We start from the raw sequence: 27,965 nt of genomic DNA, 5'->3' as shown, positions 1-27,965 counted from the left end.
TGTGTGTGGTACTTCCGGAAACACTCTCCAAAGCATAGGGCAGGGTGGTCAGGACAGTCAGGACAGAAATAGCGGGTGTCACGCCTTATTCCACTCCTGCTACAGACATGACATCTTTTTCGGGGTGACGGTTGGGTTGAGGTACCAGGAACGACACTGGGGAAATGTCGCTCGTGTAGACGGCTAACTACACTAATGGATGGGGCCACGGAACCTTCTGGATACAGGAGGTTCTCGATGATCTCTTCCTGAAATTTGAGGAAGGATCGTGTTCTCCCAGCCTTACTGTAGAGAACAAAACTATTATACATCGCCAATTGAATCAAATATACAGACACCTTCTTATACCAGCGTCTGGTGCCTCGGGAAACTAAATACGGAGACAACATCTGGTCATTGAAGTCCACCCCTCCCATGAGCAAATTATAGTCGTGGACACAGAGGGGCTTTTCAATGACACGGGTTGCTCGCTCAATTTGTATTGTCGTGTCTGCGTGAATGGAGGAGAGCATGTAAACGTCATGCTTGTCTCTCCATTTCACCGCGAGCAGTTCTTCGTTACACAATGCAGCCCTCTCCCCCCTTGCAAGATGGGTGGTAACGAGCCGTTGGGGGAAGCCCACGCGACTAGTTCGCGCGGTGCCACAGCAGCCAATCTGTTCTAGGAACAAATGCCTGAAGAGGGCGACACTTGTGTAGAAATTGTCCACATAAAGATGGTACCCCTTGCCAAATAAGGGTGACACCAAGTCCCAGACTGTCTTCCCACTGCTCCCCAGGTAGTCAGGGCAACCGACCGGCTCCAGGGTCTGATCTTTTCCCTCATAGATCCGAAATTTGTGGGTATAGCCTGTGGCCCTTTCACAGAGCTTATACAATTTGACCCCATACCGGGCGCGCTTGCTTGGGATGTATTGTTTGAAGCCAAGGCGCCCGGTAAAATGTATTAGGGACTCGTCTACGCAGATGTTTTGGTCTGGGGTATACAAATCTGAAAATTTCTGGTTGAAGTGGTCTATGAGGGGCTGAATTTTGTGGAGCCGGTCAAAAGCTGTGTGGCCTCTGGGACGGGAGGTGGTGTTGTCGTTAAAGTGCAGGAAACGCAGGATGGCCTCAAATCGTGCCCTGGACATAGCAGCAGAGAACATGGGCATGTGATGAATCGGGTTCGTGGACCAATATGACCGCAATTCATGCTTTTTGGTTAGACCCATGTTGAGGAGAAGGCCCAGAAAAATTCTAATTTCGGAAACTTGGACTGGTTTCCACCGGAAAGGCTGGGCATAAAAGCTTCCCGGGTTGGCAGATATAAATTGAGTGGCATACCGGTTTGTCTCTGCCACGACTAAGTCCAAGAGCTCCGCAGTCAAGAACAGCTAAAAAAATCCCAGGGCCGAACCGATCTGAGCTGTTTCAACCCGAACTCCAGACTGGGCGGTGAAAGGGGGAACTAATGGTGCGGCTGAAGTTGGTGACTGCCAATCAGGATTTGCCAGCACCTCAGGGACTCTAGGGGCTCTACGGGCCTGTCTGAGCGGTGGCTGCGACGGGGTAACTACTGCACGTGCCACCGTACCAGCTTCAACTGCCCTTCTGGTGCTCGCCACTTCACCATGTTGTACGGCAGTGCTGGTACTAGGTCCAGGGAGGGCTGCGCTGCTGGTGTATGCCTCACCACGTGATCCGACAGCGCCAGCCCCACTCTGCTGCTCTTGAAGCGGATCCTGCGCAACCTGTGGTCTAGCGACACGGGGCCGGGTACGCCTGGTTCTATCAGGGACCTCCACCTCCTCGTCCGACTTTTGGGTCAGACTGCCACTGCTTTCTACAGGTTCATATTCTGACCCGCTAGATTCGTCAGATGAGGGTTCCCATTCCTTATCCGACTGGGTCAGAATCCTGTAGGCCTCTTCAGAAGAATACCCCCTGTTTGACATTTGGACTACTAAATTTAGGGGCATTCCCTGAGACTACCCAAGAAAAAAAGCAAGCCTGTCTTACAAAGGGGAGGCTAGCGAAGTACCGGAGGCCGCTGCAGTTGATAAAAAATATCAAAACTGATTTTTTTTATCGCCGCAGCGCTTGGAAAGTGATTGTGCAGTGATAAAAAAAATATATATTTTTTGTCACTGCGGCGGGGCGGGTGTGGGTGAACGCACGTGTGGGCGACCGATCAGGCCTGATCAGGCAAACACTGCGTTTTGGGTGGAGGGCGAGCTAAGGTGACACTAATACAATTATAGATCTGACTGTGATCAGTTTTGATCACTTACAGATACTATAAAAGTACAAATGCTGATTAGCGATACGCTAATCAGCGAATCAGTGAATGCGGTGCGGGGGGGCTGGGCGCTAACCGATGCTAAACTACCTAACCAAGGGGCCTAAACTATCCTAAAACCTAACAGTCAATACCAGTGGGAAAAAAAGTGACAGTTTACACTGATCACTTTTTTCCTTTCACTAGGTGATTGACAGGGGCAATCAAGGGGTGATCAAGGGGTTAATTCGGGTGATGGGGGGTGATCTGGGGCTAAGTGTAGTGTTGGTGGGTACTCACAGTGATCTCTGCTCCTCTGCTGGAATTAACCGATGAAAAGGACCAGCAGAGGAGCAGACAAGCCATTTAACACATCATATTTACTAATATGATGTGTTATCTGGCTTTTCATTCGTTTTTTTGAAAATCGCCAGCCTGCCAGCCACGATCATGGGCTGGCAGGCTGGTGACGAACTTGTCCTCTAACTTTTGCCGGCCCGCGATGCGCATGCGCGGACTGGCTTTGAGCGAAATCTTGCGTCTCGCGAGATGACGCGTATATGCGTGACTGTGCGCAGGGCTGCCGCCTCCGGAACGCGATCCTGCGTTAGGCGGTCCGGAGGCGGTTAATATAGCCAAGACGGATCCGTCTTGAACATCATTGAAAGTCAATGGAGGACGGATCCGTTTTCTATTGTGCCAGATTGTGTCAGTGAAAATGATCAGTTTGGCTCAGTTTCATCAGACGGACACCAAAACTCTGCAAGCAGCATTTTGGTGTCAGTCTCCAAAGCGGAATGGAGACTGAACTGATGCATTCTGAGTGGATCCTTTTCCATTTAGAATGCATTAGAATGCAAACTGATCTGTTTTGGACCGCTTGTGAGAGCCCTGATCTCACAAATGGAAAGCCACAGCGCGAGTGTGAAAGTAGACTAAGGTGGGGGATTTATTTAGGGAGACTTATTATTTAACAGTCCCAACTACAGGACCATATACTTAATTTTTCATAAATAGGTTGATTTGGCATTGTACAGTCTGGGTAACAATCTCTATGAGGCGTTAATGGGGGGAAAATGGTTATATAAAACACTATGCATCTATCATATAGTAGAAGGGCAACAATGTTGTCACCCAGCTTTTCCAGGACACTGAATGGCAAGCTGACTACAGTGGGATGCGAAAGTTTGGGCAACCTTGTTAATTGTCATGATTTTCCTGTATAAATCGTTGATTGTTTACGATAAAAAATGTCAGTTAAATATATCATATAGGAGACACACACAGTGATATTTGAGAAGTGAAATGAAGTTTATTGGATTTACAGAAATTGTGCTATAATTGTTTAAAAAAAATTAGGCAGGTGCATAAATTTGGGCACTGTTGTCATTTTATTGATTCCAAAACCTTTAGAACTAATTATTGGAACTCAAATTGGCTTGGTAAGCTCAGTGACCCCTGACCTACATACACAGGTGAATCCAATTATGAGAAAGAGTATTTAAGGGGGTCAATTGTAAGTTTCCCTCCTCTTTTAATTTTCTCTGAAGAGTAGCAACATGGGGGTCTCAAAACAACTCTCAAATGACCTGAAGACAAAGATTGTTCACCATCATGGTTTAGGGGAAGGATACAGAAAGCTGTCTCAGAGATTTCAGAGTGATGTAGAGGAAGCCTTTTCTCCGCCCACAGCACAAAAAGTGCCGCTTGAGGTGGGCTAAAGCACATTTGGACAAGCCAGCTTCATTTTTGGAATAAGGTGTCGTGGACTGATGAAACTAAAATTGAGTTATTTGGCCATAACAAGGGGCGTTATGCATGGAGGAAAAAGAACACAGCATTCCAAGAAAAACACCTGCTACCTACAGTAAAATATGGTGGTGGTTCCATCATGCTGTGGGGCTGTGTGACCAGTGCAGGGACTGGGAATCTTGTCAAAGTTGAGGGACGCATGGATTCCACTCAGTATCAGCAGATTCTGGAGACCAATGTCCAGGAATCAGTGACAAAGCTGAAGCAGCGCCGGGGCTGGATCTTTCAACAAGACAACGACCCTAAACACTGCTCAAAATCCACTAAGGCATTTATGCAGAGGAACAAGTACAACGTTCTGGAATGGCCATCTCAGTCCCCAGACCTGAATATAATTGAAAATCTGTGGTGTGACTTAAAGAGAGCTGTCCATGCTCGGAAGCCATCAAACCTGAATGAACTAAAGATGTTTTGTAAAGAAGAATGGACCAAAATACCTTCAACCAGAATCCAGACTCTCAGTAATTTCTGCAAAAGGAGGATCTACTAAATATTGATTTATTTCTTTTTTGTGGTGCCCAAATTTATGCACCTGCCTAATTTTGTTTAAACAATTATAGCACACTTTCTGTAAATCCAATAAACTTCATTTCACTTCTCAAATATCACTGTGTGTGTCTCCTATATGATATATTTAACTGACATTTTTTATTGTAACAACCAACGATTTATACAGGAAAACCATGACGATTAACAAGGTTGCGCAAACTTTCGCATCCCACTGTATATGAAGGGATTTATCACTACATAAATTGGATACATTTGGAACTCAGCAGTCTGGGAAAGCTAGTTAACAAACTCTGCAGATGTAATGTGTAATGTAAACCACACTTAGTACATACATTCTGTATACACAATATCTATAAATATAATGTCAGTACTACTGTGAATATTTACTATATATGTAGTAAGATCTCTAGCATACCATTATATGCTACCCAACTTTCAAAGCAAATGAAAGGCAAATCTGCACAATTATGCAGTGAAGGGAGGTTTAGGCAGATTAGCAGTGTGTTCCATGGCTGGTACTTTGTACATACTACAGATGGTACTATGGCTGGCACTGTTATCTATATATATAAAAAAGGACGTGTGTATGTATGTATGTATGTTCTGCGATCACACAAAAACGCAACCGATTTCAACGAAACTTGGTATACACATCCCTTGCTACCTGGAAAGAAATTTTGTGGGGGGTCTTAGCTCCTGCAGTTTCGGCACTGGCCACTTCTTGGTCTGTACAGATCACATTACTGCAGATATCTGCTCATCATTACAAGAAGGATTAGAATTATAGATTTCAACTATATATAGATAACACAGAATCTAACATTCACAATAGGTGATTGTCAAAGCTTATCTACAGTAGTGGCCAAAAGTTTTCAGAATTACACAAATTTTGTTTTTCACAAAGTATGCTGCTTCAGTTTCTATGGTGGCAATTTGCATTAACTTTAGATTGTTATGAAGAGTAAAATAATAACAGTAATAACTAATAATAGTTTGTAAGGCTGAAAAAAGACATCTGTCCATCCAGTTCAGCCTGTTATCCTGCAAGTTGATCCAAAGGAAGGGAAAAAACCCCATGAGGTAGAAGCCAATTTTCCTCATTTTAGTGAGAAAAATTCCTTCTCGACTCCAATCAGGCAATCACAATAACTCCCTGGATTGACACTTCTCCAGAATCTAATAACTGTAACCAATAATATTATAACCTGTAATATTATTACACGCCAGGAATACAGGCCCCACTTGAACTCTTTTAGTGAGTTCACCATCATTTGTAAAGGTTTGCATAACAACCCAGCCAACCTAGGTCACACGACACATAGAGCACAACTGCACTGCTACATGCATCCATCTTGGATGGATTTTTTTGTCACCGCCGTGTCGCAGTCGCAAAATGTCGCAGTGCGACACCATAGCCTATCATTATAAAAATTGTTGTCGTCGTGCAGCCCTAGCCTTAAAGGGGCAGGGCACTGTGAAGGTCACTGTTAAAGGGGTGGGCACCGTGTAGGTTACTGTTAAAGGGGCGGGCACTGTGGAGCTTACTGTTAAAGGAACGGGCACTGTGGAGGTCACTGTTAAAGGGGCGGGCAGTGTGGAGGTCACATAAAGGGGCAGGCACTGTGGAGGTCACTGTTAAAGGGGCAGGCACTGTGGAGGTCACTGTTAAAGGGATTGGCACTGTGAAGGTCACTTAAGGGGGAGGGCACTGTGGAGGTCACTGAGAAAGGGACGGACACTGGGGAAGTCACTGTTAAAGGGGCAGACACTGTGGAAGTCGCTGTTAAAGGGGCGGGGAGCTGTATAGGTTACTGTTAAGGTGGCGTGCCCCTGAGAAGGTCAATGTCAAATGAGTGAGGGGCTGTGAAACTCACTCTAAAAGGGGTGGGCTGCTGTGAAGATCAAAGTTAAGGGGCGGGCTGCTATAGAAGTCCCATTGTAAGGAGGCGGAGCACGGTGGGGGGGGGGGCAGTGTTAAGAAGTGAGGGGTAGGGGAGTTCACTGTTAAGGGGGCAGGGTCCTGTAGAGGTCACAGTTATGGGAGATACTATGGATATCTTTTAACGACACACAAACATTAAATTAAATAGATTAAATATACCAGTGCGAAGCCGAGTCCTTCTGCTAGTCCTCCAATAAAATGGCCACACTCACTGTGTAGAAACAATTATCCAGACTAAACCCAGTCCCCTCCTCCTAAATTTCCTGGCTCATGTGCACTAGCATCAGAGGGCGAGCGGTTGGGTAGGGAGGCATGGCTACAGCCTGAGAGAACAATTCATAGCTTTTCTAGTTTTCATGTTATGCAGTTGTGATATCTGACAAAACAAGAGCAAATGACAAAGACACATAAAGAGATTACTGTATTTTTCAGACTCTAAGACAATATAGGATTTCGAGATCGGACTTAAGAGCAGACCCCCAAATCAGATCCTCATTCATTATCACAACTCAGATCAGACACTCATCAGACCCCCATTTTTCATCAGACCTCAGATCAGACCCCCAAATCAGACCCCCAAGCTCCATCAGCCTCAGTTCAGGCCCCCCCAAGCTCCAATAGCCTCAGATCAGACCCAATTAGCCTCAGATCAGACCCCCAAGCAGACCCTACCAGCTTCAGATTGCACCCCCTAGCATCTCGCAAAACCCATCAAAAGTCAGACCAGACGCTACAAAATAAATAAAGTTTCCTTGCTTGCTCCGGATGGCACCACAGATACAGGACTCACCACTCCAACGGTTCTTCCGGGTCCCGCTTTGTACTGTTAACTGACGTGGCACAGCGTCAGGTCATTGTGAATGCCTTCGTGCACTACGTCCTGCCACTGTGCACGGTCAGGACACCACAATGGGACCTAGAAGAAGACCAGGGACGGTGAGTGCATACAGTGCAGGGCTGCCATCACCTCCCGCATGCTAATGACTGCTTCCATGATGGCATTCGGACTAGAAGATGCACTGCCACTTTCCCCCCATTCTTTGGAGGAAAAAAGTTTATAGTCTGAAAAATGCTGTAAGTTTTGTTGGTTGTTCTTTTTTCTTTGTTTTGATTCTGGGTTTAGTGGCCCTTTAACCAATTTGCACACAATTGTTTACGTTCAGAAAAAAACTCAACCTTCAAGATAAATGTGTTCAGCATTATACAGTAGTTAAGATCATACATTACCTGGCTGGGGTGCTGTATCTTTCCAGGATTGCTGCTGCCTTCTCACCACTAACTCCACTCATCTGCATCAGCTGTCGAGCAAACACTTCTTTCACAGTCTGTGCCTGTATGTAAAATAAGGTGTGTTATACAGGGATGAGCTAGACAGACCACGAGGAACAGGATGAACTGCAGCTGGATAAGATAAGATTTTGTTATTGGTAGGTCTCCAAAGTTACTATTACATTCTTTTATACACTTAAAGGGAATGTGTCAACAGAAAATAACCTACAGTTTAAAAAATGTTTTAACATAAAAAAAAATTATTCAAATAATTTTTGGTGATATTATTTTTATATTTTCCAGATCAGTATCAATATTTAAACAAAAAACATAAAATCCTGCAGTTTCGGCACTGGCCACTTCTCAGCCTGTACAGATCACATTACTGCAGATATCTACTCATCATTACAAGAAGGATTAGAATGATAGATTTCAACTACATATAGATAACACAGGATCTAACATTCACAATAGGCGATTGTCAACGCTTATCTACAGTAGTGGCCAAAAGTTTTCAGAATTACACAAATTTAGTTTTTTACAAAGTATGCTGCTTCAGTTTCTATGGTGGCAATTTGCATTACCTTTAGATTGTTATGAAGAGTAACATAATAACAGTAATAACTAATAATAGTTTGTAAGGCTGAAAAAAGACATCTGTCCATCCAGTTCAGTCTGTTATCCTACAAGTTGATCCAAAGGAAGGGGAAAAACCCCATGAGGTAGAAGCCAATTTTCCTCATTTTAGTGAGAAAAATTCCTTCTAGACTCCAATCAGGCAATCACAATAACTCCCTGGATTGACACTTCTCCAGAATCTAATAACTGTAACCTATAATATTATAACCTGTAATATTATTACACTCCAGGAATACAGGCCCCACTTGAACTCTTTTAGGGAGTTCACTATCATTTGTAAAGTGGCAGGACTATGTTCTCGTCCTGTGATTCTATGCCTCTTTTAATGCACCCCATAATCTTATTGGCCTTGGCAGCAGCTGCCTGACACTGGTTTCTACAGTTACGTTTGCTATCCAGAACGACGAGACCTATCTGGCGGTATTCGAAAAAAGGTAGCCGTGAGGGAGAAGTTACCCCGAGACCAATGGTCTGAGGTCGTCGCTCTGTTACTGGCGTCTGGACACCAGCAGGTGTTTTTTGACCTACCAAATGATCAAGTGGCCGACTACCCGACCTTAACCACCTCAGCTCCCCTAGCTTAAACACCCTTAATGACCAGGCCACTTTTTACACTTCTGCACTACACTACTGAAGTGTAAACGGCCTCGGTCATGCAACTTACCACCCAAATGAATTTTACCTCCTTTTCTTCACACTAATAGAGCTTTCATTTGGTGATATTTCATTGCTGCTGACATTTTAACTTTTTTTGTTATTAATCGAAATTTAACGAATTTTTTGCAAAAAAATGACATTTTTCACTTTCAGTTGTAAAAATTTTTAAAAAAAACGACATCCATATATAAATTTTTCTCTAAATTTATTGTTCTACATGTCTTTGATAAAAAAAAAATGTTTGGGTAAAAAAAAAAAATGGTTTGGGTAAAAGTTATAGCGTTTACAAACTATGGTACAAAAATGTGAATTTCCGCTTTTTGAAGCAGCTCTGACTTTCTGAGCACCTGTCATGTTTCCTGAGGTTCGACAATGCCCAGACAGTACAAACACCCCACAAATGACCCCATTTCGGAAAGTAGACACCCTAAGGTATTCGCTGATGGGCATAGTAAGTTCATAGAACTTTTTATTTTTTGTCACAAGTTAGCGGAAAATTATGATTTTTTTTTTCCTAACAAAGTCTCATATTCCACTAAATTGTGACAAAAAATAAAAACTTCCATGAACTCACTATGCCCATCACGAAATACCTTGGGGTGTCTTCTTACCAAAATGGGGTCACTTGTGGGGTAGTTATACTGCCCTGGCATTCTAGGGGCCCTAATGTGTGGTAAGTAGTTTGAAATCAAAATGTGTAAAAAATTACCTGTGAAATCCTAAAGGTGCTCTTTGGAATTTGGGCCCCTTTGCCCACCTAGGCTGCAAAAAAGTGTCACATATCTGGTATCGCTGTACTCAGGAGACGTTGGGAAATGTGTTTTGGGGTGTCATTTTACATATACCCATGCTGGGTGAGATAAATATCTCGGCAAAAGACAACTTTTCCCATTTTTTTTATACAAAGTTGGCATTTGATCGAGATATTTCTCTCACCCAGCATGGGTATATGTAAAATGACACCCCAAAACACATTGCCCAACGTCTCCTGAGTACAGCGATACCAGATATGTGACACTTTTTTGCAGCCTAGGTGGGCAAAGGGGCCCACATTCCAAAGAGCACCTTTAGGATTTCACAGGTTATTTTTTACACATTTTGATTTCAAAATACTTCCCACACATTAGGGCCCCTAAATTGCCAGGGCAGTATAACTACCCCACAAGTGACCCCATTTTGGAAAGAAGACACCCCAAGGTATTCCGTGAGGGGCATGGCGAGTTCCTGGAATTTATTTTTTTTTGTCACAAGTTAGCGGAAAAAGATTTTTTTTCTTTTTTTTTTTTTCTTACAAAGTCTCATATTCCACTAACTTGTGACAAAAAATAAAAACTTCCATGAACTCACTATGCCCATCACGAAATACCTTGGGGTGTCTTCTTTCCAAAATGGGGTCACTTGTGGGGTAGTTATACTGCCCTGGCATTCTAGGGGCCCAAATGTGTGGTAAGTAGTTTGAAATCAAAATGTGTAAAAAATGACCTGTGAAATCCAATAGGTGCTCTTTGGAATGTGGGCCCCTTTGCCCACCTAGGCTGCAAAAAAGTGTCACACATGTGGTATCGCCGTACTGAGGAGAAGTTGGGCAATGTGTTTTGGGGTGTCATTTTACATATACCCATGCTGGATGAGAGAAATATCTCGGTCAAATGCCAACTTTGTATAAAAAAATGGGAAAAGTTGTCTTTTGCCGAGATATTTATCTCACCCAGCATGGGTATATGTAAAATGACACCCCAAAACACATTGCCCAACTTCTCCTGAGTACGGCGATACCAGATGTGTGACACTTTTTTGCAGCCTATGTGCGCAAAGGGGCCCACATTCCAAAGAGCACCTTTCAGATTTCACAGGCCATTTTTTACAGATTTTGATTTCAAACTACTTACCACACATTAGGGCCCCTAGAATGCCAGGGCAGTATAACTACCCCACAAGTGACCCCATTTTGGAAAGAAGACACCCCAAGGTATTTCGTGATGGGCATAGTGAGTTCATGGAAGTTTTTATTTTTTGTCACAAGTTAGTGGAATATGAGACTTTGTAAGAAAAAAATGAAAATAAAAAATCATCATTTTCCGCTAACTTGTGACAAAAAATAAAAAATTCTAGGAACTCGCCATGCTCCTCACGGAATACCTTGGGGTGTCTTCTTTCCAAAATGGGGTCACTTGTGGGGTAGTTATACTGCCCTGGCATTTTAGGGGCCCTAATGCGTGAGAAGTAGTTTGAAATCAAAATCTGTAAAAAATGACCTGTGAAATCCGAAAGGTGCTCTTTGGAATGTGGGCCCCTTTGCCCACCTAGGCTGCAAAAAAGTGTCACACATGTGGTATCGCCGTACTCAGGAGAAGTAAGGCAATGTGTTTTGGGGTGTCTTTTTACATATACCCATGCTGGGTGAAAGAAATATCTCGGCAAAAGACAACTTTTCCCACTTTTTTATACAAAGTTGGCATTTGACCAAGATATTTATCTCACCCAGCATGGGTATATGTAAAATGACACCTCAAAACACATTGCCCAACTTCTCCTGAGTACGGCGATACCAGATGTGTGACACTTTTTTGCAGCCTAGATGCGCAAAGGGGCCAAAATTCCTTTTATGAGGGCATTTTTAGACATTTGGATCCCAGACTTCTTCTCACGCTTTAGGGCCCCTAAAATGCCAGGGCAGTATAAATACCCCACATGTGACCCCATTTTGGAAAGAAGACACCCCAAGGTATTCAATGAGGGGCATGGCGAGTCTATATAATTTTTTTTTTTTTGGCACAAGTTAGCGGAAATTGATTTTTTTTGTTTTTTCTCACAAAGTCTCCCTTTCCGCTAACTTGGGACAAAAATTTCAATCTTTCATGGACTCAATATGCCCCTCAGCGAATACCTTGGGGTGTCTACTTTCCGAAATGGGGTCACATGTGGGGTATTTATACTGCCCTGGCATTTTAGGGGCCCTAAAGCGTGAGAAGTCTGGAATATAAATGTCAAAAAAAATTTACGCATTTGGATTCCGTGAGGGGTATGGTGAGTTCATGTGAGATTTTATTTTTTGACACAAGTTAGTGGAATATGAGACTTTGTAAGAAAAAAAAAATTTCTGCTAACTTGGGCCCAAAAAATTTCTGAATGGAGCCTTACAGGGGGATGATCAATGACAGGGGGGTGATCAGGGAGTCTATATGGGGTGATCACCCCCCTGTCATTGATCACCCCCCTGTAAGGCTCCATTCAGATGTCCGTATGTGTTTTGCGGATCCGATCCATGTATCCGTGGATCCGTAAAAAACATACGGACGTCTGAATGGAGCCTTACAGGGGGGTGATCAATGACAGGGTGGTGATCAATGACAGGGGGGTGATCAGGGAGTCTATATGGGGTGATCACCCCCCTGTCATTAATCACCCCCCTGTAAGGCTCCATTCAGATGTCCGTATGTGTTTTGCGGATCCGATCCATGTATCCGTGGATCCGTAAAAAACATACGGACTTCTGAATGGAGCCTTACAGGGGGGTGATCAATGACAGGGGGGTGATCAATGACAGGGGGGTGATCAGGGAGCCTATATGGGGTGATCACCCCCCTGTCATTGATCACCCCCCTGTAAGGCTCCATTCAGACATCCGTATGTGTTTTGCGGATCCGATCCATGTATCCGTGGATCTGTAAAAAACATACGGACGTCTGAATGGAGCCTTACAGGGGGGTGATCAATGACAGGGGGGTGATCAGGGAGTCTATATGGGGTGATCACCCCCCTGTAAGGCTCCAGTCAGACGTCTGTATGTGTTTTGCGGATCCGATCCATGTATCCGTGTATCCGTAAAAAACATAGGGACGTCTGAATGGAGCCTTACAGGGGGGTGATCAATGACAGGGGGGTGATCAATGACAGGGGGGTGATCAAGGAGTCTATATGGGGTGATCACCCCCGTCATTGATCACCCTACTGTAAGGCTCCATTCAGACGTCCGTATGTGTTTTGCGGATCAGATCCATGTATCCGTGGATCCGTAAAAAACATACGGACGACTGAATGGAGCCTTACAAGGGGGTGATCAATGACAGGGGGGTGATCAATGACAGGGGGGTGATCAGGGAGTCTATATGGGGTGATCAGGGGTTAATAAGTGACAGGGGGGGTGTAGTGTAGTGGTGTTTGGTGCTACTTATTACTGAACTGCCTGTGTCCTCTGGTGGTCGATCCAAGCAAAAGGGACCACCAGAGGACCAGGTAGCAGGTATATTAGACGCTGTTATCAAAACAGCGTCTAATATACCTGTTAGGGGTTAAAAAAATCGCATCTCCAGCCTGCCAGCGAACGATCGCCGCTGGCAGGCTGGAGATCCACTCGCTTACCTTTCCGATCCTGTGTGCGCGCGTTCACAGGAAATCTCGCGTCTCGTGAGAGGACGCGTATATGCATCCAGGAGGAATGAATCGACCGCCTCCAGGACGCGTCCCTGCGTTCGGCGGTCCGGAGGAGGTTAAAGGGTGAGATTCTGGCAAGACTAGGGGTGAATGTATTGGTCCGGGTCCAGCGAGTGCATCAGTGGGAATTTAAGGTCCCACTGCTATGCTGGACCGTCTGTTAGCTGATGTGTTCTGGAGGGCTTTGCCGTACCCTCTCCAGCAATGGATCGACCAGGCGTCCAATGCCAGCAAAACCCGCTCGGGATGTACCCAGCTCCGATGGTCTGTTGGCGGTGTCAAGAGCCTGGTCACATAAGGGCCGACCCCATGGACGCTAACTATGGCTAACGCCCCTCAATGTATGCCAGGAGGTTGTCTGCAACCGGTACACCCAAGACAATAGTCACCTGTGCCAGGTGCAAGTGGGAGATACTTTGGCGGTGGCGCTGCTGGACTCAGGGAGCTGCCCTGGTGCGGCCCGCTGAGTATACTGGTCAAAAAGCCGGCGTCATGTGCATCCATGGAGACTTAAAAGACTATCCCACCGCCCTGGTGTCTCTATCCACGGTGGCCGGTCGGTGGACTCATAAGGTGGCCGTCGCCACAAAGTTACATTATGAACTAATAATTGGGAGAGACTTCCCCGATTTCCCCGTCACTGTGGCCTGAGGCAAGAGTCACCAATACCCATGAGACAGGAATAACCCTAGCAAAGTGGCTCGGCTCAGGGGGGAGACCAGAAACCTGGTAACCTGAGACTGAAGGGCCAGCGGTAGGGGTGACCGCCACTTCGGTGGAAGAGGGGGAGACAACCCAGAGGATTTTCCGCCAGGTCCGGAGTTGGCAGACCTCAACGTCTCTGGAGATAATTTTGGTACAGCACAGCACTAGGACCCGATTCTATCTCGAGCCTGGGAAAATGTGGTAGTAGTTGAGGGTGAGCCGCAACAACCGGGGGCCGAGTCTATGTTTCCCTGTTTTGTGGTTCAACAAGAGATGCTGTAACGGGTAAATCAACTACGGGGTGAGCATATTGAACAGTTGGTGGTGCCCAGGGTGTATCGCAAGCTCGTGTTGGAGTTAGCCCACCAACATGTTCTTGGGGGACACCTGGACGTGGAGGATACTGGAAAGTTACAAGACCTATATACAAAGATCGAACTAGATCGAATTATCACAGATTTCTTCATACAAGCGCTTTTACATATAATCCAATTTAATTAGCAGCCGGCGAATTCGAGTCCGATCACGTGACCCCTGACGCGAACCTCGTCATACCGACCTAGCTACGCGAGACATCAGGTATCCACGTGGGACGCCAAGAGCCGGAGACCACAGCTGCTACACAGACGGATCGTGTACCTCAGCCTACACTGTTAGGGTAAGTGTACTCCAGGCTACTGACAGTGCGGGACGCCGCACCGAGGTCTTGGAGCTCCATTTCCTACACAAGCAACTTGTATTTACAAGATAAGATTTATTACCTACAATACACAAAGTTGAAATCTACGCTCTATGTTTGGAAAATACCCTTACAACATTGAAACTTTGGAAACATTGTCACTAAGACATTACATTGTTTCCTCATACCAGAGTTCCTAATCTGGACTTTCAATATTAAGTGGACTGAGAACACTGGTACAAATTCAGATACAGCGCAGGCACAACGCTCCATTAGCCTGTTAGCTGCTATACTGACATCACGCCACTAACAATACTTGCCCTAGTGGCATATATACTGCGCAACACCAGCGAGTTCTATTTGGGAGAACCATTTTATAAATTTTTTATTATTGATTACTGCAAGATTGAAGTTTTTATATACCATTTTATATTGGGCGCCTAATTATATATTTCAAGATTTATGCATTTATGTACAATACTGTTGTTTATTAAATCATTATAATATACTACAGTGTTCAGCTATATTCCATATAGAGAGTGCCTGCTACATTTTTTACTTACTACTAGTTATATCATTGGATAGGGTGATCCATACAGCAGTTTTGCACCTCACTCATTTTTTCTGAATAGTGGAGCCCCCTTCAAATTACAACCTAATGGACATTGTACTCCATCCACATCATCGGTACGTTTCGGCGTACCTGAACGATATCGTTATTCACAGCACTGACTGGGAAAGTCAACTACCTAAAGTACAGGCTGTAGTGGACTCCCTTAGGAAGGCTGGCTTAACCGCTAACATAGAAACATAAAATGTGTCGGCAGATAAGAACCATTTGGCCCATCTAGTCTGCCCAATATACTGAATACTATGAATAGCCCCTGGCCCTATCTTATATAAAGGATGGCCTTATGCCTATTATTTATTATTAAAGCGCCATTCATTCCATAGCGCTGTACATATGAGAAGAGGTATACATACATAATACAGACAATTGCACTAAACATAAACAAAACGAGTTACAGACTGGTACAGAAGGAGAGAGGGCCCTGCCCGTGAGGGCTTACAATCTACGTAGTATGGGAGAAGGACACAGTAGGTGTGGGTGAAGTTGGTCATGGCGGTATGGAGGCAGCAGGGTCACAGGTTGTAGGCTTGTCTGAAGAGGTGGGTTTTCAGGTTTCTTTTGAAAGATTCCACTGTAGGTGGAATGCATGCTTAAACTCCTTCACTGTATTTGCAGCTAACACTTCTGCAGGAAGGCTATTCCATGCATCCACTACTCTTTCAGTAAAGTAATGCCCCCTCTTATCCCCTCTGTCTCGTCTTTCTTCCAAGCTATACATGTTAAGGTCCTTTAACCTTTCCTGGTAAGTTTGATCCTGCAATCCATGTACTAGTAAAGTAGCTCTTCTCTGAACTCTCTTTAAAGTATCAATATCCTTCTGGAGATATGGTCTCCAGTACTGCGCACAATACGCCAAATGAGGTCTCACTAGTGCTCTGTAGAGCGGCATGAGCACCTCCCTCTTTCTACTGGTAATGCCTCTCCCTATACACCCGAGCATTCTGCTAGCATTTCCTGCTGCTCTATGACATTGTCTGCCTACCTTTAAGTCTTCTGAAATAATGACCCCTAAATCCCTTTCCTCAGATACTGAGGGTAGGACTGTATCACTAATTTTATATTCTGCTCTTGGGTTTTTACGCCCCAGGTGCATTATCTTGCACTTATCAACATTAAATTTTAGTTGCCAGATTTTTGACCATTCCTCTAGTTTTCCTAAATCCTTTTCCATTTGGTGTATCCCTCCAGGAACATTAACCCTGTTACAAATCTTTGTCTTATCAGCAAAAAGACACACCTTACCATCGAGGCCTTCTGCAATTTCGCTGATAAAGATATTAAACAATATGGGTCCCAGAACAGATCCCTGAAGTACCCCACTGGTAACAAGACCATGAATATACCTGAATATACTCCATTGACTACAACCCTCTGTTGTCTGTCCCTCAGCCACTGCCTAATCCATTCAACAATATGGGAGTCCAAGCACAAAGACTGCAATTTATTGATAAGCCTTCTATGTGGGACAGTATCAAAAGCCTTACTAAAGTCCAGATAAGCGATGTCTACTGCACCTCCGCCATCTATTATTTTAGTCACCCAATCAAAAAAAATCAAAAAGATTAGTTTGACATGATCTCCCTGAAGTAAACCCATGCTGTTTTTCATCTTTCAATCCATGGGATTTTAGATGTTCCACAATCCTCTCCTTAAATATGGTTTCCATTAATTTCCCCACTATTGATGTCAGGCTTACTGGCCTATAGTTGCACGATTCCTCCCTACTACCTTTCTTGTGAATGGGCACAACATTTTCTAATTTCCAATCTTTTGGGACGACTCCTGTTACCAGTGATTGGTTAAATAAATCCGTTAATGGTTTTGCTAGTTCACCGCTAAGCTCTTTTAATAGCTTTGGGTGTATCCCATCAGGCCCCTGTGACTTATTTGAATTAATTTTAAACAGCTGACTTAGAACCTCTTCCTCTGTAAAGACACATGCATCAAAATATTGATTAGTCTTCCTCCCTAACTGAGGTAGTTTCCCTTAATTTTCCTTTGTAAAAACTGAACAGAAGTATTCATTGAGGCAGTCAGCTAGTTCTTTATCTTCTTCCATATACCTTCCTTCTTTTGTTTTTAATTTGGCAATTCCTTGTTTTAGTTTCCTTTTTTCATTTATGTATCGGAAGACTGTCTTATTGCCTTTTTTCATTGACTGAGCTAATTTCTCTTCTGCCTGTGCTTTAGAAGCTCTTATAACTTGCTTGGCCTCTCTCTGCCTAATCTTATAAATTTCCCTGTCATCCTCGTTTATTTTATTTTTTTATAATTACTAAATGCTATCTTTTTGTTTTTAATGATTTTGGCAACTTCTGCTGAGTACCACAGTGGTCTCTTCCTTTTTTTTGCTTTTACTGACGAGCCTAATGCAATTTTCTGTTGCCTTCAATAGTGCCACTTTTAAGTAGTCCCATTTCTGCTGGACTCCATTGAAACTTTTTCAATCTGATAGGGACTCGTGTAATACTAATCTAATTTTAGAAAAGTCAGTTTTTCTAAAATCTAAAACTTTTGTTTTTGTGTGGTGTGACTCAGTCACTGTACTTATAGTAAACCACACTGACTGGTGATCACTAGATCCCAAGCTTTCCCCTACAGTAATATCAGATACCAAATTCCCATTTGTGAATACTAAATCTAAAATGGCTTCCTTCCGGGTTGGCTCCTCAACTACTTGCTGCAGAGATAATCCCAGTAGGGAATTTAGAATATCTGTACTCCTGGCAGAACCAGCTATTTTAGTTTTCCAATTTACATCAGGAAGATTAAAGTCTCCCGTAATGATAACTTCCCCTTTCAATGTCATTTTACTATTTCCTCAACTAGTAGATCATCTAATTCTTTGACTTGGCTACGTGGTCTATATATCACACCTACACGAGTTACTTTATGATTATCAAGCTGCAACGTAACCCAAACTGACTCTAAATTGGTCTCGCTAACTTGTATTAAATTACATTTTATGCTATCTTTCACATACAGGGCCACCTCTCCCCCTTTCTTGCCTTCTCTGTCTTTCCTATATAAAGAGAACCCTGGTATTATTATATCCCAGTCATTACTCCCATTGAACCATGTCTCAGTAACAACCACTAAATCTATATTCTCAGATGCCATTATAGACTCAAGTTCATTGATCTTAATCCCTAAACTGCGAGCATTTGTAGACAAGACTCTGAGCTTGTCATTTCTTAACTCAATGTGCTACTGGCATTGTTCCAGGGGGCAGTCGGACTTCTGGATTATCACTCTTTTGCCCCACTTTCCTAGTTTAAATGCTCCTTAGCAAATACTTTGAACTGTTCACTGATGACATTCGTTCCCTTAAGAGAAAGATGCAAACCATCTTTCTTGTACGGTTCTTTTCCATTCCAACGAGAGCTAACATGAGACACAAAGCCAAACTCTTGGTTCAGACACCATTCACCAAGCCATACATTTAATTCCTTAATGCACATCTTCCTGTCATGCTGAAGGTTATGCACAGGCAAACCGGCAGAGAATGAAACAGTCGATGCAACCTCCCCTATATCATTACCAAGTGTGTGAAAAGCTTCCTTCACCTTTAAAACCTCATTGCAAGCCAGATCATTTATCCCAAGATGGACAATAACATCCACCTCCCTTTCCTGCTTTGCTTGCCTAACAATATTAAGGATACATCGTCTGTCCCTGCTAGCGGTAGCACCAGGGAGACATCTCACAAAACCATTTTCCTCAAACTTCACACCTCTTATGATAGAATCACCCACCAACAGCTGCTTTCTATCAGTCCTCACCTTATCCTTTTTGTCTTTGGCTGCAGTCTTGCATACTTTAGGCATAGGAGATGATTGTTCCTCACTCACTGTGCCTGAGCCATCCTCCATGTTACGCTTGCACTCTGAAAGTGCTGCAAATGAATTATGGAAAGCCACAGACTGTGGGACATGTCTTCTATCCACAACTCTAAGTCTACCAGAACCTGCGGTAACCCATCTTCCATTTCTAGGGGGCCTCTGTGGCAGTGGCATTGCAACATTCCAAGCCTGAGTTTGTTTAACAGTTAATTTACAAACCTCAGATTTCAAAAATGCAATTTCCTGCTGCATTATGGAGAGCTGTCTACAGATCAGACAGTATCCAAACCTCTGAAGAGTGGAACCTGAAATAAAAGCACAACAATTCCTGCACAGAACCAGGTCTGCCATTTTAAAGAGGGGAAAGATTTTAAAACAAACTTTTTTTAGGTTATAGCCACCTCCAGATTACATCCTGAGTATCTCCTGAATATCTCAGATGCACTTAGTAATGCTGCACTTTGAGAATGCTGCAAGCTATAATTAGGCAAGCTAATACTATGTTGCTATATATACACACACTTCCACAAAAGCTTCTCCCCCAACAACAAATTTAACACCTTAAACACCGAATGCTCATTTGCAATCAGACAATAGCAAAAACCTGTCTAACAAATTTCCTACCTGTTTTGAAGCACAGTGTCTGAGTAGTCACCAAAAACACAGCTGGGTCTGAGAACGCAACTAAACGCAACTGACTTGCATTATTCCTTCTCATGTGTATAATCTTACATTTGTCAGTGTTAAACCTCATCTGCCATTTATCTGCCCAAGCCTCCAATCTATCCAGATCCATCTGTAGCAGTATACTGTCCTCTTCCGTGTTAATTACTTTACACAGTTTAGTGTCATCTGCAAAAATTGATATTTTACTGTGCAGCCCCTCTACAAGATCATTAATAAATATTTTGAAGAGAACAGGGCCCAATACTGACCCCCGTGGTACCCCACTAGTGACTGGGACCCAATCTGAGTGTACCGTTAATAACAACCGTGTTTTCTATCACTGAGCCAGTTACTCACATGCACACATTTCCCCCCAGTCCAAGCATTCTCATTTTATATACTAACCTTTTATTTACATCCAGTGTTGCATTAATTTTTCACCAAGATCTTGCATTGATGATGGTTGAGTCTCACTGCTGCGCAAAGCCTTGTCCAGCACATCCCAAAGATTCTCAATGGGGTTAAGGTCTGGACACTGTGGTAGCCAATCTATGTGTGAAAATGATGCCTCATGCTCCCTGACCCACTCTTTCACAATTTGAGCCCGATGAATCCTGGCATTGTCATCTTGGAATATGCCCGTGCCATCAGGGAAGAAAAAAATCCATTGATGGAATAACCTGGTCATTCAGTATGTTCAGGTAGTCAGCTAACCTCATTCTTGGAGCACATACTGTTTTGAACCTAGACCTGACCAACTGCAACAACCCCAGATCATAGCACTGCCCCCACAGGCTTGTACAGTAGGCACTAGGCATGATGGGTGCATCACTTCATCTGCCTTTCTTCTTACCCTGATACGTCCATCACTCTGGAACAGGGTAAATCTTGACTAATCAGACCACATGACCTTCTTCCATTGCTCCAGAGTACAATCTTTATGCTCCCTAGAAAATTGAAGCCTTTTTTTCTGGTTTGCCTCACTGATTAGTGGTTTTCTTATGGCTACACAGCTCTTTAGTCCCAATCCCTTGAGTTCCCTTCGCATTGTGCATGTTGAAATGCTCTTACTTTCACTATTAACCATAGCCCTGAGTTCTACTGTTGTTTTTCTTCGATTTGATTTCAAACGTTTAAGTGATCGCCGATCACAATCATTCAGGATTTTTTCCCCGCCACATTTCTTCCTCGAATACGATGGGTCCCCACTATCCTTCCAGTTTTTAATAATGCGTTGGACAGTTCTTAACCCAATTTTAGTAGTTTCTGAAATCTCTTTAGGTGTTTTCTCTGCTTGATGCATGCCAATGATTTGACCCTTCTCAAACAGACTAACATCTTTTCCACGACCACAAGATTTTTCTTTCGACATGGTTGTTTAAGAAATGAGAAGCAACTCATTGCACCAGTTGGGGTTAAATAACTTGTTGCCAGCTGAAAGATAATCGCCCATGCAGTAATTATCCAATAGGAGGCTCATAACCATTTGCTTAGTTAAATCCAGGTGGCGACTTTTTTTTGGACAGGCAGTGTATTTGAGAAGGATTTTGAGGGGTAGTTTTACCCTCTTTGGCATTGAGCTTCTCTGACTGCAGTTTGGATGTCTTTATCTTTCTTTTACGTACTCTATTTTTTATTAATAGTTTTTTAGTGCTTCTTCACTACCTTCCTGTTTTAGTGATTTACCGTAAATGCTTTCGTTTCGTCATTTATTTCCTCCTTTACATTTCTATTTATCCACATTGTTTTTTTTCCCCTGTTCCTAACCCCTTTTTATGTACCTCTCAAAGTGAAAATGTAGGATGCTTTTATCCCATATTTTTTGTGTCTGCACTTTGATTTTTGAGGGCACTTACTGAGGCTAATGGCCTCTCTACGCTGATCAAATTTTACTTTGTTAAAATTTGACTTTTTTGTGCCTCCCTGACAAAACACACTATTGAATGTTAATCGGAAGTTTATTATATTCTCGTCACTATATCCCAGGTGTCCCCCAACCTGCACATGTTAGGTGGATTGGTTAATACCAAATTCAGTATTGGATCCTTTACCAGTTGGGAAAAGCAGTTGTCTTCAACCAAGACCCACAGGTTTCATTTTTCCAGTCTAGATCTGGATAGTTGAAATCCCCCATAATAATGACCTCATTGTGATTTGCCACCTCCTTTATTTCCTTTAGTAGTAGATTTTCTGTTGACTCTGTTATATTACGTGGCTTATAACAAACCCCTATCAGTATTTTATTGGTTTTTCAAACCACAGTGACTCCACATGTTCATTACCCTCACTTATATCTTCCCAGAGTGTGAGATTTAAACAGGACTTTATATAAAGTCTGAACAGACTTTATATAATGATCTGAACAGACTTTAACGCTATAAGGCCTCTGCTGGTCTCCTGCAGAGAACAGCCTGCTGGAGCTCTCTGGATAAGGCATAGCCGTAAATGCAATGCCTGCAGAATCCATTGACTACAAATATGTCAGAATATAGCTGGACAAAACCCCTCCTTACTGGAACTGATATTCCCTTGGCTGGCAAAGTTAGTATCTTGATGTAGCAGTGCTACCCCTGAATAAAAGAGGTTGTTCCATCTTGGACACTGGGGGGATATTTCTAGTATGAGAACACACTGAACATGCCCGGCAGCCTTCCATTCATTTCTATGGGAGTGCCAAAAATAGCCAAGTGCACCACATTTCATTTTCAGACATCGCATTGAAATGAATGTGATGAGCACAAATTTTCAAAGACCCCCTGGACCCAGGAAAAACTAGTTATATAATTCAAATAGTCTAGTTGCCTAGACTAATAGACTCCCGTTTCTGGTCAGTATAAAATATAACGTTTATTTATTTCATTGTTAAAAATATAACATAAAGCGGGAGAACAAAGGAAAACTTTAAAATCCTAGGTGTAGCAGGATCCCTGGGCTGAGTAAGGGGTTAATTTTCACCCATATACTCTGCGTACCCTTAACATATATACATATCCACTTTTTGCTTTATATTCTCGCATTATATTTTTCCTTTGTGGAGTTTTATGTTTAAGGGTCCCTTAGTGGTTATCACTCATTGTTTTCTTCTCAAAATATCTTTAAGCATGTCACTCCACCATTTCTGGTCGCGGTTCAGAGGGGTCTGCAGATACTCCTCTCCGCGACAGGATCCCTGCCTAACCTAATCTAAAAATTTAAAGGCTAGAGCGCCCCCTAATTTTATACTGACCAGAAACGGGAGTCTATTAGAATGTGATGAGCACCGCGCAAGCACGGCCACAGCTCCATTAACTTGTATGGGGCTTACAGAAATAGCCGAGCCAGCATTCAGCTATTTTCGGCACTCCCGTAGAAATTAATGGAGTGCAGCCGAGCATGCGCGGGGTGCCCTCTGTCACTTTGCAGCCTCTGTTCTAAGGATAGGTGCGGGTCCCACCAGTGGTGGGACCCGCACCTATCAGACATTGAGTGCATATCCTAGTGATAACATCCCCCTCATCTGCCAAATTGACACACTACACCACATTCTGTTATCCAACTAGCTACCTGTACCTCTATACTGCCACCGTCCCCCAAATTTACCCCAGCGAATGTGAGCAGCAAAGTCCTTTCCATATTGTCAAGACATCTCAGTTTGCAATTTGATTATTTAAATCTAGAATATGGGCTACCAAGCATGTAAATCAATTACATTTTGCACAGCAATATGCACCCACAAATGGCTGCATACATTGAACCATTGAACAAACAAGATGTGCACTGGACTGCATGGTCAATCATGAAGCACATATTAACTTATTAAGATTACAACAAAAATCAAGGTAAGTTATACACTGCAATGAAAACGATAAACAAGTGAATAAATGTAGTTCCATCCTAAAGTCCCTGAATCTAAGTCACGCTTAAGACATAACACACTGTACATGAAAACACAACTCACAGTCTGCTTAGGCTTAGGTATCTGATATTACTCTAGGGCAGTGGTGGCGAACCTATGGCACTGGTGCCAGAGGCGGCACTCGGAGCCCTCTCTGTGGGCACCCACACCCTGGAAAAAGTCTGACTGTACCAATATGCCTTAGACCTTTCCTGCCATTCATCAGCGCAGGACGCACCATGAACAGGCAGCGCACTGAATGTACGCAGGCTATTATAGCTACTACATGATAAAGTACATGAAAGATATACTATATTGGACTGTAGGATTCTGGTTAACTTGCCGCGTTGGCACTTTGCGATAAGTAAGGGGGTTTTGGGGTTGCGGTTTGGGCACTCAGTCTCTAAAAGGTTCGCCATCACTGCTCTAGGGGAAAGCTTGGGATCTAGTGATCACCAGTCAGTGTGGTTTACTTTAAGTACAGTGACTGAGTCACACCACACATAAACAAAAGTTTTAGATTTAAGAAAAACAAACTTTTCTAAAATTAGATTAGAGGTATACGAGTCCCTATCAGATTGCAACAGCAGCTTTCTAACATTGGTCTGGCATCACGAGACAAGCAAAGGAAATAAAAACCTTTAACGTCTGTGGCCTCCCATTTTTTGGAACATCACTGAGGTAGGTATAGTGGTCTGAAAATTGTCGGTTTGGACCTGATCCGTAATAATATTAGGGGAGCACCTGTATCACAACAATTACTCAGATCTGAATCCAGGTGGATTTTCAACCTGGGTTCTCTTACACCGCAGGGTTTAAATGAGGAATTAACTTTTTCAGTTTTTTATGCACAATAAAGGATTATATCCAACTTTGTAATTTAATTCGTTTAACACGATTGTTCACTTTTGTTTATTCACTTTTCTTTTTGTATTCTAGGTTTTCCAGCACTTTGGATTGATAGCACTGTCTGGAATTATGACACAGGTACATCACACTTTCAGGGTAGATAGATTTATTTTTCGGTTCGGATCCTTTCCCTTATCTATATCTTGGACCCACACATGGAATTGCGGTTATGGACATTTTGGAAGGGACCTTGGAAGTCAAACTCTCCCCCTCCCCTCTCTATTTTGAACATGGACCTCTCTTGATTATTTACCTTATTCTATCATGGATCCTCCTAACAGTCTATATGCATTGGACACTTTATGAATTGTATATGTATTTGAATGTTTTTGCCTCCTTTTTCTGCTTTTTTCCTCGTTTCCATATTTTTTTTGCATTTATACCATGGAATTACAGTTATGGACATTTGTGAAGGGACCTTGGAAGCTAACCCCTTTTTGATTATGGACCTCTTTACTTTTTATCTCACTTTATTATAGACCCTTCTAACAATTCATATGCATTGGACATTTTCTGAATTTTTCTGTAATCAATTGTATATGTTTTTGTATTCCATTTCTGTCTGCTTTTTCTATTTTCTTCTTCCTTCCCCTTTTCTTTCTCCCCGATGCAGACACATGAATTTTTTAAGGTTCCACAAAGGGTCTTTTTTTTCCCAATATGGTATTGATATTGGAGCCAGTTTGGACATATTTATTAGAATGTCTATGTTAAAAGTTGATCGCAGGCGACTGTTTTCATGAAAATTTGGTTTTGTGTATTATGAATTTATTATATCTACTCAATGATTTACTATATTATTTATGTTTTTATTCTAGTATAATCTTTAGGGATAAAGGAAATCTGGGTCTACTAATTATCAATAATCATAAAATCCCTGTGTGAGTGCGCTATGTACGTGTGTGTCTCACCAGTTTTGAACTGGGCAAGAGCGGTGCGGCATCCAATCAGGACACAGCGCTCCACACGGACACATCGCTACATACAAGTTTCCCTGCAGCATGACTGCCCATAGATACCTCCGAGATCTCAGCTCCCCTGCCGCCGTCCCCTCCTGCCACAGCTCCCCTGCCGCCGTCCCCTCCTGCCACAGCTCCTCCTCTGCCGTCAGCTCCTGCCACAGCTCCTCCGCTGCCGTCAGCTCCTGCCACAGCTCCCCCGCAGCCGTCCGCTTCTCTATCGGCTCAGGAGATGCAGAGCGCGCAGCACCCCCCCCCCCCTCCTCTTTCAGGATGGCAGTGGGCAAAATTGTTAGTTGTAATGTCCAGCTAACACTCTGCTTGAAACGGCTGACATCGGTGCTGGCACCGATGTTGGCCATTTAACCCCTTCCATGCCGTTGTCCTTAGGGATTGCAGTAAGGAGGGGCTAACCATCAGGCCGCTGCTATGCTGTGGCAGCGGCCGATGCTTGAAGGGTAAACTGAGGGAGGTAAACTGTAAACTGTGGCAGCGTCCCAATGGTTAGCATGGCAACCGGACACCTTCACAGGCTTCCGGCTTGCCATGGTATAGCTAAGCATGATCAGGCTCCCGCTAAAGGCAGGAGCCTGATCAGGCTTAGTGTGAGCTCAATACGCTGCAGTACACCATATAGTGTACTGCAGTGTATTGTAAGCCATCAGACCCACTGGATCTTTAAGAACCAAGTGGGTCTGGGTCCAAAAAATGTAAAAAAAGTGAAAAAAGTAAAAAATAAAATAAAAATTCCTATATCCACACATAATTGGTTAAAAATGTAAAAAATAAAAAAACACTGAACATCGCCGCGTCTGTAAGGACCTGATCTATAAAAGGATCATGTTACTTTTACCGCATATTGAACACCATAAAAAAAGAAAAGAAAAACTATGATGGAATTGCAATTCTGCCATTAGCACTTCCCAAAAAATGGTATAAAAAGTGATCAAAAAAGTCATATGTATCTAAAATTAGCACCAATTAAACCGTGACCTCATCCCAGAAAAATGAGCCTCTACATAAGCCAATTGTCCAAAAAATAAAAAAAACTATGTCTTTCAGAAAATTGTTTTATCCCCAGGACTCCATCATCTATTTATCCCCAGGACTGTGACTGACAAAGGGACACCCTCTGCGCCTCGAGGAAAGAAGGTTTGTACACAAACATAGAAGAGGATTCTTTACGGTAAGAGCAGTCAGACTATGGAACTCTCTGCCTGAGGAGGTGGTGATGGTAAGTTCAATAAAAGAGTTCAAGCGGCGCCTGGATGTATTTCTGGAGTGTAATCATATTACAGGCTATAGCTACTAGAGATGGGTCGTTGAACCAGGGAATTATCTGAATGCCTGAATGGAGTCGGGAAGGAATTTTTTTCCCCCTTAAGTGGGGAAAATTGGCTTCTACCTCACAGGGGATTTTTTGCCTTCCTCTGGATCAAATTGCAGGATAACAGGCCTGAACTGGATGGACAAATGTCTTTTTTAGGCCTTACTATGTAATATGTTACTATATGAGACACAAAAAAGATTTTTTTTCAAACATGCTTTTAATAAATAAAATAAAGTAAAAAAAATGCACATATTAGGTATTGTCATGTCCGTAACGACCTGCTCTATAAAAAATAGCATGTGATCCAACCCATCTGGTGAACACCATAAAAAATAAAAAAGTGCCAAAAAAATATCAATTTTTTATCACCTTACATCACAAAAAGTGTAATACCAGGTAATCAAAAAGTCATATGTGCCCCATAATGGTACCAATCAAACCGTCATCTCATCACGCAGAAAATGACCTAAGACAATCGCCCAAAAAAGAATAAAAAATATGGCTTTCAGAAAATGGAAACACAAAAACATAATTTTTTTCAAAAATGCTTTTATTGTGTAAACTAAAATAACAAAATGCACATATTAGGCATCGCTGTGTACATAACAACCTGCTCTATAAAAATAGTATGTGATCCAACCCGTCTGGTGAACGCTGTAAAAAATTTAAATAAAAAATGTGCCAAAAAAGCCTTTTTTTTTTAATCACCTTACATCACAAAAAGTGTAATACCAAGCGATCAAGGCCAGCAGTCTCAGCAGCAGCCAGTGCCAGCAGTCTCAGCCACCAGCCGCAGTCTCAGCCACAGCCAACACTCAGTGCCAGCAGTCTCAGCCACAAGCCACAA

The 27,965-nt window shown here is 43.0% G+C and overlaps 1 protein-coding gene across 1 annotated transcript in view; it reads right to left on the bottom strand.

Annotated features, from left to right (window-relative positions):
• Window positions 1–27,965, bottom strand: part of MUS81 (MUS81 structure-specific endonuclease subunit) — a 499,563-nt gene that overhangs the window by 17,127 nt on the left and 454,471 nt on the right. The window contains exon 15 of the mRNA XM_040410299.1: window positions 7,752–7,855. Coding sequence (XP_040266233.1) covers window positions 7,752–7,855 — 104 coding nt within the window. The remainder of the gene's footprint in view (window positions 1–7,751; window positions 7,856–27,965) is intronic.

Source organism: Bufo bufo, chromosome 10 (genome assembly GCF_905171765.1).
Source record: "Bufo bufo chromosome 10, aBufBuf1.1, whole genome shotgun sequence".
Taxonomy (NCBI): Eukaryota; Metazoa; Chordata; class Amphibia; order Anura; family Bufonidae; genus Bufo; species Bufo bufo.
The sequence above is the reverse complement of the archived record's forward strand: the minus strand, read 5'-3'. Positions and strand labels throughout refer to the sequence as shown.